The following is a 19,713-nucleotide window of genomic DNA, read 5'->3' on the forward strand; positions in this document are numbered from 1 at the left end:
CAGTAGATGGCCGACCACGGTGTTTGAAGTCAATGTTGAAGATTGATGCACATTACATATTATTTTTTTATTTCAATTCATTTTAATTATGTTACAGTAACAAACATCAATCTAAACCAATGTAATTATCAAGAACCTAGTTCAAAACACAGGTAAGATTTATACTGTTTGTCACGAGTGTAGGATACGCAATTAGTTTCTCATCCCACTTTTTATGTTTTCACACCTATCCTTTCAAAATCCCAGATAGAGCTATTTAGCTCAAAATGCGTTTCTGCGCATCCAGCTAGTCCTAGTTAAAATAGGTCATCTTCCGACTGGTTCCAGTAGTGAAGCTACGCTACAAATATGCAAAGGTCAGTTAAATTTCGCCATACAATGTTAGAAATTGTCTGCTTTTTTTTGGTGTCTACATAGAGACGAATGCTTGTGAATCCTTGCGCTCGTCACTAAAAAAATATTCTCACGCTCTCGGATCCTTTGTCGCGGTTGTTTTTTTTTTTTATTCGAAGTGAAGACGACATGTGATTAATTTCCTGTATTGATGAGAGAGATCCGTGGTGATAATGTAGTCTTGTCGCGTTCCGAAATACGCACTTTACTATTGTTTTTGTTAGTAAATGTTTTTTTTTTCTAATCTCTACATTATTTTAGCTTTTTAAACGGAAATCTCTACCATATGATTTGGTTGGCCTTGATTGTGACATTGGTTGGCCCTAGTTGTGTTGTGTAGAGAAATAATTGGGTGCTCAAAATGACCTTACAATGTAATAAGCTAATCTAATAAATGCAAAAGTGATGTGTAAACTGTCTACTACATTAAATCCACAATTTTTAGGTTATTATTTCAGGGTTTATTATTAAAAGTTACTTTTTAGTGGAAACTGACATTGAGTATGACCATTTACATATTTTTGAGGTTATAAATGTTCAATTTTTACCATTTAAATTATTCTGTGTGTGTATTTTACAGTAACCAGGAGTGTTTATAAATGATTTATAAATTGTGAGTGTCACTTTGTTATGTATTTATACAAAAGGTCTTAACTTGAAGGTAAGGTATATGTGAAAATTCTTTAATTTTGAGTGTTTAAACATCAAATGACAGCTCTTCAATATTTATTATTTTATAATAATTGTCTCTTGCTAAATTAATTAATACTGTGGCAATTTATTATTATAAAAAGGTATTTTTTTTTTTTATAATTGAAATAGATAGAATTTATGGTCTTCTATGAGTTATAATTACTTATATTTGTCTCGTTAATTGTAATTGAGAGGATTTTTACCACAAGACTGTTGATGTCTATGTTATTTATTCAGATTATATTTGAAATTAACCAATTTTTTTGATGTACACTTCCATCACCCAGCTTTATTTGGCACAATTATTTAATTGTGTTACCAATGTCGCCTATTAAAATTCAAATATATATTATTTTACATTTTTCTCACTGCTCATATAGCCAAGTAAAATGCTAATAGTCCAATGAAATCCAAATTTAGATCAATATTGATATTTTGGTATTTGTTATGAAGTAGTATTTTGAAATTTTAACAGTAAAATAATTATTAAATTTTAAGTATGCGACTTCCCACACTATGACCGGTCATCTGATACCTGAAAGCAAAAAGTAATATATATGTGTAAAATTTATATCTGTTGATACTTTTATGCCATATTATACTTTCTAATATTCACCAGATTTGCTGATTGATGGTTATAGTGCAGATAACTGCAGCACACTGCATTTAATACATATCTTTAATTTTTTTTTGTATTTAGAAATGTTTAAAAATTGATAATATTTCTAATTTATAATTTTAAAAGTCATAACATATTAAAATGTTCCTTCTAAATTGCTAACTCGCGTGTTGATTAAAATAAGTATCCTTTATAAATATTGTAATATTTATAAAGGATACTTATTTTAATATTATTATTATTATTATTATTATTTTAATTAAATATTAAAGGAGAGTAGGTTAAGGAGGATTTATCATAACTACAGCAACAATATAATTTGAATTATTAGTTCTAATGTCTTGTGTAAGGGCATATTGCCCAATCAAACATGTTATAGGTCCACAGATATGGTTCTGATTATCACTTTACTGAGCTAGTGACACAGTTTTGATATCAGTAAACGTTTTACAATACCTTGTACAGTTTAGGCATAAATTGGTGAGATCATTTGTTGTATTAACCTTGTACTAATGATTCTAAAATATAAATAAAATTATTAAAAGAAATATGATAATATTATAATTGACAGTTTAATAACAATTAAATGTAGCAAGAGTTAATTGCAAAACAAACTTTGTTGTAATAATATTAAAGCGGTAATTCTTATTGTCTATCGATTCCTCAAGAGTTAGGGTTGTGACCTGTAAAATTTGTCCCTATGAGTACAATCCAAGCTTCCTTGTTTAAAGCCGGATCTCTCATTAAGTATTAATTAAGAGCTTTAGAACTGTTTATAGTTAATAAATAGTGATAAATTTACTTTTTCAACCAACTTCAAAAGGAAGGAGTTTATTAATTAGTTTTTTTTTAATATTCATTACCGCATAACTCTGTCAGTTGTAAACCGATTTGGAAGATTATCTTTTTTATCTGAAAAGACTTACGGATTGGTCCCAAAGAAATTTTATCAAAATTAGTTTAGTAATTTTTAAATTAAAATAATTGGTTTTGTCACAATTGAAGTTGGGCTTTCTTAACACAATTTTAAATTTGACTTTTGTTAGAGTTTGTGTGACTTTTGTACTTCTGTATATCCATTTATTGACTTTATATTTGTTGGATATGGCAACTATTTTTGAAGATATTATATAATATAATTCTTATTATTGTAATCTGCATTCCTCTAAGCATATATTTGCTATCAATTGAATATTCATAAAAGAGAGTATTAACTAGGGAGAAAGTGTAGTATATACATATATATTTAAATATTTTGGTATAGTCTAGATTTGTTTTTTTTTATACCACTTTTTTGTGTCTTGTGATAAAGTTTACTTATACTCAAATTTTCCTGTAATTATTTTTAATATATATTGGTCTTGCTATTAACATTTTTAAATATTGTTAGATTTTTTCTCAGTCATTTCCTGTTATAGATTTAGTTTATTTCTAATAGACATGGGAGTGCAATATCTGATTCTGTTGTTAGTAACTTATGGATTTCATTCCAAAATAACATTATGGTTAATAATTAAAACAGGTAAATATTTATACTAATGTTATTTATTTAAATAACTTTTGTCCAAATGCTACCAGCATTCTCCGTCCTGTTGAACTTGCTATAAATTTACTTTTCACTGTTTTCAGAAATGTGAAGTTTGACTAGGTTTTTTTTAATGTTGCTCTATATCTTCGATAGTTGTGATTTTATAGAATCTTTTTTATTCAAAACTGCTTTGCCAGCTGGTTTTATACTAATTCTCTTCTGGTCGATTTTAGGAAATTAAAAACTATTTTATATGCAGTGACTATCAAGAATTCAGAGAAAAAAGTCTCGATCATACATGATTAGAGAATTGTTATAACAAGCAATCATTCAGCTCTTTGTTATAACAAACATACCCAACAGCCAGTGTGGTGTTACAGCACTTGTTTACTCTCACATGCTATTCTCGGTTATTTGGAGAATAATTTGTCTGTTTACAGTGTCAGAAATATTTTAATTCAAAACATTTTATTTTATGAGTAATGGAAGTCCAATATTATAATTATAGAAATCATTATACATACAAACTTACAAAAAGAACCTGTCTTGGTTTTGATCTCTTTAGTCACATCTACTCATAATATCAGAAAGTCTCTCTTAAGACTTAAGGGTTCTATACCGTTTGTAAGCCTGAGATCATCGACAATTATCATAGCTCGTTGCACTGAGTCGAAGGGTGCAAGCTGCTATCTAGGTGCTCCCGCCCACAAGTGACAGCAATACTCCATGTGTGTCCAGATTTGCTATTTGTAGAGCATTAATCGTTGTTTCGGCGTGAAGTAATGCTTCGCTCTATTAAGCACATCGAGTTTTTTGGATGCCAGCTTTACCCTACCTTCGAGGTGGCTACAGAACTACGTCACTACAGATGTCGACACCAAGAATCCTAATGCTTTTAGAAATGTTAAGAAACGTGCCCTGGAATTATGGAGTCACAAGAAAATGTTGTTTTTTTTTTTGTAGCGGCGTATGTGCAAGCTTGTGTCTTAGTGGGATTTAACTGGACTAAGTTTTGTCGTCTCCAATCAGAGATTCCAGGTAACGTTTTTTCGATTTCAGACTTAAGTTGTCCTCCACGATGGAATGAGGGACATTGGTACGCCCCGTATAATGGGCATCTCCATTGCTGTCATCCGCATAACAATGAATGTCACCTAAAGATTACATATTGTTAATATGCAGCAGAAACAGCGTTGGGGATAGCAGAGCCCTACGGGACGCCAGCGTTAATATCCATCCAGTCTGTCAATATTTTTAATCGTCGAATTCAGCAACGAAGTTTTCAATTTGATTGTAAATTGTTTTCTTTATGTTTGTTACCTCATAACTCCGTCAGTTGTAAGTCGATTGGGAAATTACTTTTTTTTTTTATCTGAAAGGATATTGAATTGGTCCTATAGAAATTTTATCTAGACCCCTCGTTTAGTTTTTAATACCAAATAACTGGTTTTGGTACAATTTATTTGAGTCTTTTTATTCGAGGAACACAATCGTAAGTTATTTAAGATATAGCTAGTTATCTTATCTAGCTTCTGTCTCACTCACTTTTTTGTATGGAGATTTTTTTTCTTAACTCAAATTGTCCATATTTCAAATATTTTCTTTCATACAAACCTGAAGAACCTGAACCTGGTCTGAAGTAATGTTGTAAACAGACCACTTCAGAATGACTGCAAATATTATATTCGACAATTGACTTATATATAATAAATACTATTGTGAGAGTAATATATGCACTTGGTTTACTAAACATGATTATGTGTTATTTGATGTTTATAATATGTGAAGGTCGCCTGGCAGGATATATTGCTAGTAATGGGGGCGATAGTCTCCATTTCTAACAATCCCTTCTCCCCGACTGTACGTTACGTTGCCGCCTCGTTCATCATGCACACGGTACGTGATTACGTATCTATTGATAGAAATTCATTTGCCACTTCAATAGGGAGCTGGGTTGACCATGTAATGTATAATGTGGTTGTAGACAAAGTATAATTTAGACGCTGGACGACACTAGAGGGACCTATTATTATATTTAAATTATACATAAGTATCAAATTACTATGGGTGATTCTCTGTAAACTCGTAATCGGCTGTCCCGACTGTTTTTTTCAAAAAGTAATATAATTACTTTCATAAAAATCATTTTTAATGAAACTTTAACCCCAAAAATTTACGGGCCCATTGTTTTTAGAACCATAACTATTTTAATTTTTTTTTCTAGAAGTGATTGAAGCTCTAAAAGTACAGTCCCCTAGCTGTCCTCATCACTGTATTCCCGCCTAGAAGCGAAATTTATGAAGAAGTTATTGAAACTACATACATTTGGCAGTTAATATAATAAGAAAAAATATAAAATTAATATTAATTTCGCAAAACAAGGTCTCATTACGAATTCTATTATATTAGTAAACACTTGTAAACTACTTTGTCCCTAGAATTTTCATACAGTCCCCTGCCAAAAATATAAATCCATATTAAAAAAAAAACTGTAATATTTACAAAAGTTTTTTAGAGAGAAACGAAACGTAATTATTGTTAAATTGGCAACCTTGCCGAAAGTGGCAACGAGACACCATTTTGTTTAGCGTCAGAACTTCATTTGTAAGGTGAATACGCGTTTGGTCCGCTACCACACACAGTCCTCTGGTAAGTAATATTATTTATATGTTAATCACTTTAATAATCGCTATATAGTTTATTGTTTTATTATTTATGTCTAAGTTGATAGGCAGGTTCTTAAAAAACTATTTTACATCAGTTTTGTAAATATTGTGAAATCTAACCTAAATACACAGTCCCCTGGCAACAGTCCCCAGCCTAAAAATGCAGCAGGGGACTGTTTTAAACAACAGGGGACTGTGTATTTTGCATATTGGTTATTGTTTTTATATATTGTTGGTGTAAATTTATCCGCTAAGTATCTTATCGTTGCTTTGCATTATTTTCCTTTATAAACTTATTTTATACAGGTCGATCAAACATACATGATATTGTTCCTAAAAAGAAAAAAAAAATCCCGAGAGGAACTACTATAAAAAAAAGAGAGAAGCAGAGCGACTACGATACAAAAGAAGAAAAAATATTCTGAAAAGAGATAACAAATAAGAGAAAAGGAGAAGTTGAAGTACCAAAAGAAGAAAGAAAAAGGTTTGTGAAAATTAGTAATGGTCATCTCGTGAGTACAGAGCTGCCCTTAAGAAGTGGAATGAATATTGTATTGTATACCGAGTCAAAAAACTAAGACTGATGAAAAGCGTCACTAATAATTTTGTACGAAAAAATACACCGTTATCAAATCCAGAAGTAGATGCTTTGTCTACAAGACCCGCCACTCTAGTTCCAGTTCAAATATCTCCAGCTCCAAGCCCAGCAGTTTCCAGTACTAGTCTACAGCAAAGAAGAAAAGAAGTCTTAGAACAACAAAAGAAGTTTAACAGAGAAATAAATAAATAAATCACACGTTTAGAAAAAAAAACTTGTGAAGTACAACTTACAACTTTATAACTAGAAATACTGTGAAGAAGCAGAAGAGATATCTTCTTGACACAGTTTTTAATCTTTATAAAAAGTTTATTACTGGGCACATAAAAATTAGCTACCAAAAATTTTGCCGACTCCGTCCATTTTGGGTTGTGAAGCCAAACGCTCCAAATCACGATACATGTCTTTACATAGTTCATAGTAACATAGACATGAAGCTCAGCGCACTTCATACTAATAACATATTGACTTACAACAATCACCAAAAGTTGCTGAAAGATCTATGTTGCGACCGATATAATATTAATTGTTTGGCGAGATCATGTCATACTCGCATTGATAAAAACCGGAAATATAAACAAATTGATGACAGAAAGGATATAAAATGTGGATTTCTGAAATTCAAGATTTTAAGACTAAATGGAACCGACTGGTGACTAAATATTTAAAAAAAACATTTGGATATCCAAGACAGCTCATAACACATTTACAGACAGATTTACACAAATTTTTGATCACCAGCGAAATATTGTTCACCAATATAAAACAATGAATAATTTAAAGTCAAATCTACAAGATGATGAAGTTCTGATCCACGTAGATTTTAGCGAGAATTATAGCACTAAATACGCAAAAGAGAGACAGAACTTTCATTTCGATGGATCTCGAGCACAATTGAGCCTGCATACCTTAGTGGTTTACCTACGAAATTCCATTCTTTCTTTTTGCACAGTCTCCGAGAACATAGCCCATTCATCTGCTGCTCTTTGGACACATCTACGACCAATTTTCAATACTCTTCCATGTGGCATCGAACGAGGGCATTTTTTGAACGATGGCCCTGTAACAGTCCCCTGATACCTCATACAGTCCCCTGTCATGATTTTTTGAAAAATCGTTAATAACTCGGAAAATACGTATAAATTCAGTGGGCCTCCTTATCTAACTAAAATAATAGTTAATTTTCTTCGAAATACGACACGGTTTTCAAATGGCAAAAATAATTGTCAGGACAGCATTTGTATGGGACCTGTACGAGCGTACAGAGAAATACCCCTATATATATTTTTTTAAATAATACGTCAGTTTAATGAACTGTTTTTTTTTTTTTTTTTACAGAAATACTGCTAATGCAACAATAAACTCAACACAAAAAGTGGTATGTATTAACAAATATATTAACTTTTTTATTAATAAACATCAGCAGACAATAATTATTTGAAATTTGTCAAATTTACTGATGATATGTCTTTAATATAGCAGCATTAGTTTTGTAGATTAATGGGCTTTATTGTAATATCTTTAAATACTTTATTAATTAATACACTTTATTTTTATACTTCATTCAAAGGATTGACATCATGTAGAACCAAAAGTTAAAAACCTTGGGTAATGTGGATAAAAATACATTACGCTGACCTCAAAATTTATATAATTGAAATAAGGGCACGAAGATGATGATAGTAATTTTGCATATGTTTTTCAGTTCACACCACACATTAGAATGGATCCATCATGCTCACAATCTGGGTGTGACATATATGAGGGGACAGATGAAGTCCCCTACGAAAGCAATGCAGAGAATAAGACTGATAGTGAATCAAATATGGTAGATAATAAATCAAACACTCAAAATACAAGCCAACAAATCGAAGAGCTAGAACGGCAAGACTTCGAGGAGGAGAATCGGATAATTAAGCATTGTTCGGGTATGCTTGTCGATGGGAAAATCACTGCCACATCACACTACTCCGGTAATCTGTCAAGTGCCAGCTCAAGTCTTGCATCCAGCCTCGCTTCTAGCTCGGAAACAATTTCGCATTTAACAAATGATTACAGCTTACCGGGTTGTAGTAAGTCCCTGTGCAGTGATAGCAACACAACTATAAAGAACATGATACGCTCCCGTAAAAACTTCAACGGCGAGGAAACCAAAAAATATGAAACGTACAAACCTGATTTTATGCAAAAACTCCTTAGTAGTAATACTCAAGAGAAGAAAGATTTCCCAAAAGGCAAGATGTATAAAGCTGATACATTGACCTGTGAAGAAACTGAAGGATGCGATGTTGATGGTAGAGGGGGACCGTCGGGGCGAACTAGTTCAAACGCTTCGAGTATTGGCAGTTCCGGTTCGGATAATTCGAAGGATTTCAGTGTGCCGTCTACGTCTAACGCTGAGAAGCTGCTTGGTTTGGATGACAGCAGAAGAAATGAGCCGAGCAATTCTCAGTCCACGGTGAGTTTTGTTCGATTTCTTTCGCTTGCAACTTTATAGATTAATTTATTACTAGCTGTCTAATTGTGTCATTCGGCAAGCCAAATTACATACAAATCAGACTAGATTTGTATCCATTTATGTATGTGTGAGTATATGCATAGGTGTAAGTATATATTTATGTGTATGTGTATTTATACGATTAAATATAATGTAATTAAGTTTCTTTGTTTGAAAATTTTCTCTATATTGTACACCGCTTTACTCGCTGACATTGATGCTCCTTTCCATTTTGGGTTTGCTGGAAGAGAACTCTTTTAGAGTTAAGCTCGCCTTTGTACATTTGATTACCTCTTTCATATTTTTATAAATAATTGGTGTGTACAGTAATATATTAAATAAATAAATAAATTATGATTGATTAACGAGATACGAATTGCTGTTTAGTCCCGACATAGAATGGGTTACTCTTTACTTACCCGTGAGTGTCACTAAGGGATATTAATGGTCGAGTGATGAGTAAAACATCACCAAAGCCTAACTGCGGTTGCCAACCGGCCTGCCAAGCGTGGCAAATACTGGCAAAACCTCGCAATAGGGAGAGGCCTCTCTTTAGCAGTGGTCAGTTAATGGCTAATGCGATAATAATGAATAACAAATATCCTAAAATCTTTACAGTTTTTACCATTCGATATTAGGAACAATTTTTTATGATATTAGTGAAATTGGCTGTATCCTGTAACTTTGACATGAATTGGAATAAAAGTATCCTATGTATATTAACACATTTTCCTTCTTATAAGAGCGTCAAACTTACATTAAACCTCTTTTACAAGTAGCTATTGTGGCTTTTTGTCATTTGAGCTAAACTCTTACCCCTTTATTAATAAAAACGTCAAGCCTCTAATATAAGCAAGCTAATAACATAAACTACTGTTTTGTCTCTTTCTTGAGAACTAAATTCTCAATTTGAATTAAAGTGACAAAATAGTGTAAAAATTAACGGAGCTTTACAAGAGGTTCTTGTTTCTATGAATTAAGGCGGTAATTTATCCAGAGGGAGACTTTGTACAAAAGTCGTTTGCTTGAGCACCCCTGTTCCATTCGTGTTTCTACCGTGAAGCATGTTGTGTTTGCCTGGCTGTGTTTCTGGTTTGAAGAATAAGATATGACAGTGAACTTCCAGGGTACAGAGGAATAACACCTTAGTCCTTAGGAATGGCAACGCATGGGGGAGGGGGTATCATGGGCGAAACAGTGTACTCTGTTGTGTCCATAATATTGCTCATGTCTATAGGCGACAGTTACCACTTTCCATTAGGTGGACTGTCAACTTATTTGTCGTTATAAGTTGCATAAAAATTAAAAGAAAGTAATAAAAAATATCTACTATTAAAATAATTTTGTTAAATGTTTAAATTTGTATGTGTGATTTTGATTTACCTGGTCTACATTCATTCGAACTGTTTCAGTCCTTTAAACGTTATTGAGTAACAAACGTCTTTACAAATTTTCCTAATTAGTTTTTATGGTATTTAGAATGATAAACAAGCTGATAACCCACTTGTTACAAAGTGGTAATCGTTGCCTATAGACATATACAACAAAGTTCTTATTGTTGTTTCTCGTGATATGGCTGCGGTCACGCTCGCTTTAGTGGCAATTTAGTGTTCAATTATCAGACAATCGTAGGACTCATACGTGGGACCGCACCGCTTGTCGCCTTGAATCCACTCAAACCTCATTGGAATTGAATTAAGTGTTACCATCTAAAATAATACTACATTTTTATAATAGATTTTATATTAATTGAATCATATATCATAAATAATAATAAATAGATTTATTTTCTTTTCACAATTCATCACAGTGAAATACAATGAGACGTGCTTATATTAAAGTAATCAAATTATAAATATAATTGTGAAAGATTGGTAATGGAATGGTAACCCCGCCTGCGCTAATGGTATACGCTGTCGGGACACCAGTGAGGGATGATAGGTGAGAATGAAGAGGCAGGTCAGTTAGCCCATCCTGATAAATACACCAGGAATTCAGCACGATAGTTTCCAAGGGGCACCACGAGGAGGACGACCTGATAGGGTATATTGCTAGCAATGGGACTGGTAGTCCGCGTTACTAACAATATCTTTCCCCCCTAGTGAGTTTGTTTGTAATCTTATAGCGCCATAACGTTATATGTTAGTCCACATTTATCTCAGGATCCTTTCAAGCGATTTTATTCAATTTTTTTTTAATTATTATTTGCTTCAACTTGAGACATAGGATGATTTTTATTCTAGCAATAAAATTGGACCGACAGAAGACAAAATGTTTGCCGGGTGATTTAGTATATTATATTAATAAAAATAAAATAGTAATCGTTAGCTAAGCTTTGTAATGATTGATTAATAAATTCAATCAACGCCTGCCTGCGACTTGGAGGCCCCGGGTTCGATCCCCGGCCAGGTCATGATGGAAAACGATCTTTTCCTGATTGGCCTGGGTCTTGGATGTTTATCTATATATGTATCTATTATAAATATAGTATCGTTGAGTTAGTATCCCATAACACAAGTCTCGAACTTACTTTGGGGCTAGCTCAATCTGTGTGATTTGTCCGTATATATTTATTATTTATTTAATCAATCAATCAATAAATCAACCAATCAATCAATCAATCATTTTATTTGCTGAATATAAGTGTTACTAAGATAATGCATAAGTGAAAAATGTAAGCTTCTTTATATTCTGTCCTATATCGATGTGCATTATGCATTGAATTATATCAAATATGTACATATTTGTTCATACAGGTTATGGATAATCTGTGTGTCAAATTTCATACAAATCCGTTCAGCTGTTCGGGCGTGATTAATAGACAAACATTGTAATAGATTTTTTTATGGATGACTAAGCAACCCGTCCCGTGTTAGCACAAGTTTTTTTTTATATATTTTTTTTGGAAAACTCCGAGGGAATGTAGCTTTGGGTAAAATTGGTTGAGTACTTTCACAGTTAAATTGTATCAAACAAAAAAAAAAAACTCAATCATCTTTTCTCGTTATCATCATTTCAGTCGTTATCAGTCCACTGCTGGGCATAAGCCTCCCCCATAGACTGCCATAGAAAACGGTCCTGCGCTACCTACATCCACTGACTCCTTGCAATGCATTTTAGGTCGTCTCTCCATCTAGTGCATCCTTTTCCAAAGTGGGCGATAACGCCCCCTTGTGGGCGCTTAGGCCTAAAGGGCGGTAAGAGACCCAGAAAAAAAATGGGGGGTTGTGTAGAGGCTTGGGGGGTGATTTGTTGATCTTGAAGTAATAGTGGTTTTTAAGTAGGTGAAAAAATGGGGGCGCTAAATAATAATTTATTCTCAAAGTTGGCAATAGACAAAATAAGTTTGGGAACCCCTGATCTAGTGGGAGGATTTCCTCGTTATACATAATATTAATTTAGTTCATTTTTCGATTTGCAATTGTTTATGAGGTAAACAAAACAGACAACATTTAGATTACTTTTCAGGTATATTAATTTAAATAAAAAATAATATTTTTTTTTGTATACAACATTAATAACTTGATCACGCGTATAAACGAACAAACTTTGTTTCGAAGTAATTCTTATTAGGGCAACATATAATTGCTCGTACGAAACTGTATGCTTAAGTCTACTCTCACAACCTTTAATGTATGACTTGACTCTGTATTGTCATTCCAAACTCTATTTTTTATTCACTCTATCCACTAGTGAAAACAGCATGAAAATCGGTGTAGTAGTTTTTGTGTTTATCGCGAAAGAAGACCGACAGACAGACGTGACGGAGGACTTTGTTTTATAATACGATAATGTAACGCCGCCTGCGCTAAGGGTATACGGTGGCGGAGCACCAGTGTGGTATGATAGATAATGGAAAGGCAGGTCAATTAGTCCATCGTGATGAATAAACGTGGAATTCAGCACCATGGTTTTTACTGGGGTGGGGGGGGGGGGCACATAGAGGTCATCCTGACGGGGCAATCTTACCAATGGGACTGATAATCCACATTAGTAATAATTCCTTCCCCCCATCCTTTTACGTTACACAATAGCTTACATTTTGGTGCATTATACACGGTAAGGGATTGTTAGTAATGAGATTCAACAACTCCATTGTTATCAATATTTAATATCGGCTCGACCTCCATGCAGTCTCCCTTTGAAACCGTGATAATTCCTGATAAAATCGTCATAATGAACAAACTGTCCCTGACACTAGCTGACCTGTATTCATTCTCATCCTATTGCCCTTCCCTGATGCCGTGCTGGCATATACCGATAACACAGATGTAGTTACTGTTGCATTATCATCGATCAAAAAAAAAAGCAGATCACAAATTAAAATATTCATTCTTCGAAATACACCTAACAAGAGAACCGCCCTTTGCCACCTTCCGTAAAAAAATACATCTAAATGACAAAGCAGTCCTTATCTAAACGCGTTGCGTGGTTTAGAAATAAACGGTGGAGCGTTTAACATAAAAACTTTTAGAGATATTGGTTAGAGATAATAGACACCCATTTGTATTCGCAGCGATAGATAATTTTTAAGGGCATTCAAATAGGATCTCATTGTATTTGATAACCTAATAATCCCGTAGACGCTTATCCCGACACTGTATGTATGGTCGTCTGTATGCTGCTTCCATATAAAATTATGTAACTCTATCGATGCAACAAGGTCATACCTCTACATGCGAGCTGCACCACCTACCGTCCTGCCTGGCAACGGAACTCTTGTATTATTGTACCGAGAATAGCTGGGTGTTTAAATTGTACTCGTAAAGTATGTATGTATGTATGCATGCATACGTACATGCATTCTGCAGAGTATGCGGAACACGAGTGCGCGTGCGCAGCTAACCCTGAAGATACATTGTTCAAATACTTGTAATGTCTACTTTTAATATTATAAATGCGAAACTTTGCAATGATTGATAGACGGTTGTTTGTGACTCTTTTATGCTAAAACTACTGATTGGATTTAAATGAAATTTGGTACACGGGTAGGTTTTTTTTAATGGATGACACCAGTGAGGAATGATAGGTGAGATTGAAAGAGCAACACCTGGAATACAGCACGATTGTTTCCAGGGAGGGCCTCGTATAGGTCGCACTGACAGGGTATATTGCTAGCAATGGGACAAGTAGTCCGCTTTGCTAACAATCCCTCCCCCCCACACCGGTAGGTTACATCTTTACTTAGCATATAGGACACTTTATGTACCTATTCACGCGGTCGGTGCCACGGGATACGGCTATCTCTATATAAATGTATGCCTTGTTATAATCATTAAGATGCTCATTGTTTTCACACATCATACAAAGAAGACATACATAATATTGATAATTAAAATTTTATAAATAACTTTTTATTGGACAACAAGCTTTTAGTTGCAACTTTGTATGTGTGCATTTTAGTAGTAGGTACTCAATTTTAAATTTTTCAAAGACCATTACGATTAAAATCGGATTAAATTTGGTATAGTAGTTTTTGCGTGATATCTGAACAGACACACGGACATACATATATTCTAAATTTATTGTTTTGACTTCATATACATTTTATTCTATTTCTCTTAATAAGACCAATCATATACATTTTACTTAATTTTTTTATGCTTTTTAAACTGACAAGCTGAAGGCTTACCTAATGAAAAATAGTAACTTTCCTTTAGAAATGAATAATACCATGGTCATACTAGAGTATACTGTATTGCCCATGATACCCTTCATGCGTTGCCACTCCTGAGGAGTAAAGTGTTATGCCTCTGTATCCTGTAATTACATTGCTATATCCCACCCTTCAAACCGAAACAATTATATGGTACAAACACAACTGCTTCACGGCAAAAACACGAATGGGACAGAAGTATCCAAGCAACGACTTTATATAAATGCTCACTCTGGTATATATATCTCTCTATATCTCTTATATATAGATATCATCTAATTATAAAATGTATTGCGGATTATAAAATTCATGTAGTATTTAGTAATTACTATCAAGGGCCGTAGCTATAAGCCACGTCAGAGGTAGGCCTTCGTGTTCTCTAAAGGCGACTTAGAAACACCTTGATACCAGATTGTGCAGTCCTCACATTATATATTAGTATTAATCGATTATGCACTCTATATATATATATATATATATATATATATATATATATATATATGTTCAGTGGATAATTGAATCCACCAGAGGGAGATTGTACAAAACGCGTCTGCTTGGGTACATTTGTCCTATTCGTGTTTCAGTTTGAAGGGTGGGATATTACAGTGTAATTAATGGGTACAGAGGCATAATGGGTGACACGGTGTACTCTGTTACCTCTATGATACTGTTTATTTTTATAGGTGCCAATTGCCACTTTTCATCAGATGGGCCGTCAGCTTGTTTGCCAGTTTAAGTTGCATAAAGAATTCTAATATAACGTCGAAGAAAAATGAGTTTAGCTATGTAGTCTTACTAACTGTTATCCGCATCTTTGTACGCGTGTTGTCATTTCTTTTTTAAGTTGAAATTTTCCAAAATCTTTTAAATTAAAATAAACTTATGTTTCAAATATCAGCTATCTAGACTTATCATTATAAGTTTAGATTAATAAATGTGAGTCTAAAGATATTTGGATGTCTGTATATTTGTAATATTGGATGTGTGTGTGTGTGTAACGGCCGAAAAAAATTTTATGACATTCTGGTACACTCGCACATAAATTAGCATATAGGATACTTTTTTTATTAGATACTCTTAGGTCTCTATGTTTGTTATAGCCGTGTAGTCCCTGTATAGAATGAGCCACCCCTTTTCCGCGGGTGTCGTAAGAAGCGACTAAAACAACTCCAATGGTCGAGGGGTGGGCAGCAGCGTTCGTCTTAAAACATTACCAAAGCATAACTGCGGTTGGCAACCCGCTCGCCAAGCGTGGCAAATACTGGCGAAACTTCACTTCTTGAGAAGGCTTATGCCCAGCAGTGGACTATTAAAGGCTGATATAATAATAAAAAAGAATATAAATTATTATATATATTATATATATACTAAAAATAAATTTGCACGATTCCAAGTAATTTAGTTTACCAGAACATATGCATACATGCGAACGAAATATATGCAGAGAAAATCGTTTCCTTTTTATATTGCACACTGAGTGCATTTTACTTTGTACGTTACGTGATACATAGCGGGCGCACATTTTAGCTGAATCGTATTCCAGTAACTCTACAAAGTAATAATCGTAACATACAAGTGAACTTTTAATATTATTGTAACAATCATTTGACTAGATCGTTTACGAGTTGCAAGTTATAATGTCGGCACTTGATTTAACCGATTGGATTTATTCTATTCAACTGTGCGTGCAGGAACTCAATTCTGTGAGTTTTAATTTGTTAATTTTATATATTTTTCATAGACATTTTGTTATAAGGGGTGTAATATTATAACTAATTTTCTAATATCCATCAACCACTGACTGTCCACTATTGAACATAAGGTTTGCGTCTATTGTGCGGTTATGTGATAGTTACCACGCTAGGCGTGTTGGCAACCGCAGTTAGGGTTTGATGTTTTAAGAGCGACGCTCCTGCCTATTTGTCGACCATTAGTTTCTCTTAGTCACCTCTTACGACACCCACGGGAAGTGATATTATAGACGTGTCTAATATGTAGGAAGTAAATACATTTGTTGCACGGACGGTTTGTTTGTGCAGTTGCAAATTGTTTATACAATTATATTTCTGTCACTATAATTAAATTTATAAATATTTATGTCTGTGCCAATACGATGAAGTTCCAAGTATTTCTAAGTGTTTATATTGTAAGTAGCTGATATGGTAAACACCAACTTGTCTCCTACTACTTCCGGTGCTATTTTTAAACGACTTCGTAAGGAAGCAGGTTCTCAATTAACTTGATTTTTTTTTATGCTTGTTACCTCATAATTCCGTCAGTTGTAAATCTTTAATTATTTCTTATTGGAATAAAATTTGTCCTATTTCTTAAGTTGGTGCATGCAGTACATATATATAAAATGACATTAAAATCTGTTAAGTTGCTTTAGAGTTTAATTTGAAAGTACATCGTGACACGGGATTCTTATATATTCTTATATACGGCATGGTAAATTTATTGTTTCGAAGGAGTTGGTTCTAGTTCCGCCCGCTTTAAATTATTTTCAATCACACAATGGTTTTGGAATATGATCACTTTGTATTTTTTATTTTTACTTTATTCTGTTTATCCGTAAGTGTGAGATAACTGTCACTCAAGGACTATTGTGAGATGAAGTCGCAGGCAAAAACTAGTGCTTACAAAACTTTTTTTTTTTACTAATTTAATGATGCGACTAAGGGGCGTTGTGTATATGGGAGATATTTAAGGAAAATTCATGGGAGTGGTCTTAATAGGATTAACGGAGGCGTATACAATATTTTTTTTTGGAAATTTTGTCTGTTTGTGTGTTTATTCCAGCGTCACGTAAAAACTACTGCGCTATATTGGATGTAGATTTCACTGATGTAATCCTAAAGGTTTAACCTAAAATCTAATTTATATTTTATCTTGATACTTCATCTAGATGTAATCTAGTTCATTGGTTTATCTATTTCTGAAGCCACGCGTACGGAGTAGATGGCAAAAAGCTAGTTTAAATTGACAAGCAACCTGGAATTTCGTAAGCATTTACATAAGTGGCATAATTAATGTAATCTCAGTTTCTAATCGGTCTAGTTTCGATATCAATTTATATCAGTTTTGTTGACCAAAATAATCGAGTGATGACACCGAGTCAGCCCTACATACCAATACAATGTACACTTGTCCAATGTACTCTGTCCCATTCGTTTCCACCGTACAGCAGTTGTGTTTGCATGACTGTGTTTCGGTTTGAACGGTGGGATATGGCGTGAATTTACAGGGTACAGAGGAATAACATCTGAGTCCTCAGGAATGGCAACGCATGAGAGGTATCATGGGCGTAACAGTATACTCTGTTATGTCCATGGTACTGCTCATGTCTATAGGCGACGGTTACCACTTTCCATCAGGTGGGCCATCAGCTTGTTTGCCATTCTGAGCTCTATAAAAAAAAAAATGGAATTTTGTGTAATCATAAATTATACCAACATAGCTTTAAAACATAAAATCGTTACGGTTAGGACCACCTTTTCATAAAAGAGGTTACTGTTACCACACAGTCGAGGCAAATTGCTAATTGGTGTTAAATTAATATTATAAATATGAAAGTTTGCACGTCAAGATGTTTGTACGTTTGTTATTCAATCAATAGATTAATTTTGACTATAATTTCAGAATTACATGAGTCCGTACTGTGACGGCGACGAGGATTCCGACGACGACGTCAACGAAGAAGCGTGGTGTACGTGCTTATCGTCGCACGAGGTAAGCAATACTTGCATACAGCACCGATAACTCTATTTACAAATCGGCTGAACGTTATATTTCTTGTAACCCTCACTTAGGGAGCTCCTGTCCTCACATGTACGCCATTATGTACCCAGCACGTTCTAGAAAATTCTACAATATTGAATATAGAGAGTGGAACGCTATGGTCAGCATACATTGATGCAATTTGTGATTTAGTTTTTGTGTTTTTTTTTTTTTAAGTAAATAAATAGTGATTGCGGTTTTTTTTTATAGGATGACGATGATGAGGATGAACAGGACCCAGAACCCGAAAGATTTTGGGTGAGTAGTTTTTTTTATTTCTTATATATAACTGGTTCAGGTCAGGTTTCGTTCGGATTACGTTAAACTGTGATCAGGGATCGTATGATCCGATCACCGCCTAAATAGACCTCCGAATACTTCAATTTAGTTAATGGATCGTTTTCGTCGTACGGGAAATCACGTTAGACTTTCGCATAACGTAAAACTTGCATGAAAAATCATCGTCATCATACTAGCTGTTAATTAGTAGTAGTAAAAGTATTCACTGTTGAATATAGCCCTCTTCCGTAAGAGGGGGGGGGGGGGGTGTTATAAGCACCCATTTGTCGAAATTCAGATGTATTTTTCACACAACACATTTAGGTTTTTAATTCGGTTGTATATATTTTTTGTTTATTATGACTCCGTTAGTTGTTTATTTTATCAAGGGGAGACTGTACAAAAGTCGATTGCTTGGGTACCTCTGTCCCATTCTTGTTTCTACAGTGAAGCAGTTGTGTTTGCATGGCTTTGTTTCGGTTTGAAGCGTGGGATATGGCGTGAATTTACTGGGCACGGAGGAATAACACCTGAGTCCTCAGGAATGGCAACGCATGTGGGGTATCATGGGCGAAACAGTATACTCAGTTGTGTCCATGGTATAGCTCATGTGTATAGGCGACGGTTACCACTTTCCATCAGGTGGGCCGTTAGCTTGTTTACCATTCTAAGTTGTATATGTATATAAAAAAAAATTGTAAATCGATTTGGAATTTATTTCATATGCAGGGATATATTTACAGTTTAGTCCCATAGAAATTTTATCAAAATCCGTCTAGTAGTTTAGTTTTGAAATAAAAATTCGGTTTTTCCTGTGGTGAACACAATTTTAAATTCTTAATACTTGGATTGACAAACGAGCTGATGGTACACCTTATAGAAAGTGATATAGAATAAAATAGTCTTTATTTAAGTGGACTTGTTTACAAGCGCTTTTAAATCGTTAATACTTTATAAATACTATTGCCGAGTTCGGTATGTTGTTATCTGAAGGAAAAAGAACCCGC

General features: G+C 34.0%; 1 protein-coding gene across 4 annotated transcripts in view; it reads left to right on the forward strand.

Moving 5' to 3' along the window:
- Positions 1-19,713, forward strand: part of LOC113512766 (F-box/WD repeat-containing protein 7) — a 47,012-nt gene continuing 27,299 nt past the window's right edge. The window contains exons 1-5 of one of the 4 annotated variants that reach the window (XM_052896468.1): positions 1-152; positions 7,836-7,875; positions 8,203-8,955; positions 18,290-18,379; positions 18,638-18,685. In XM_052896468.1, the coding sequence (XP_052752428.1) occupies positions 46-152; positions 7,836-7,875; positions 8,203-8,955; positions 18,290-18,379; positions 18,638-18,685 (1,038 nt within the window). In that variant the 5' untranslated portion in view covers positions 1-45. Of the gene's footprint in view, positions 153-206; positions 357-390; positions 613-4,688; positions 5,130-7,835; positions 7,876-8,202; positions 8,956-18,289; positions 18,380-18,637; positions 18,686-19,713 lie in introns of those variants that run through there. The other 3 variants (XM_052896470.1, XM_052896469.1, XM_052896471.1) reach the window with 3 other exon arrangements.

The sequence above is a fragment of the Galleria mellonella genome, unplaced genomic scaffold (assembly GCF_026898425.1).
Source record: "Galleria mellonella isolate WM207_F2 unplaced genomic scaffold, CSIRO_AGI_GalMel_v1 utg33, whole genome shotgun sequence".
Lineage (NCBI taxonomy): Eukaryota > Metazoa > Arthropoda > Insecta > Lepidoptera > Pyralidae > Galleria > Galleria mellonella.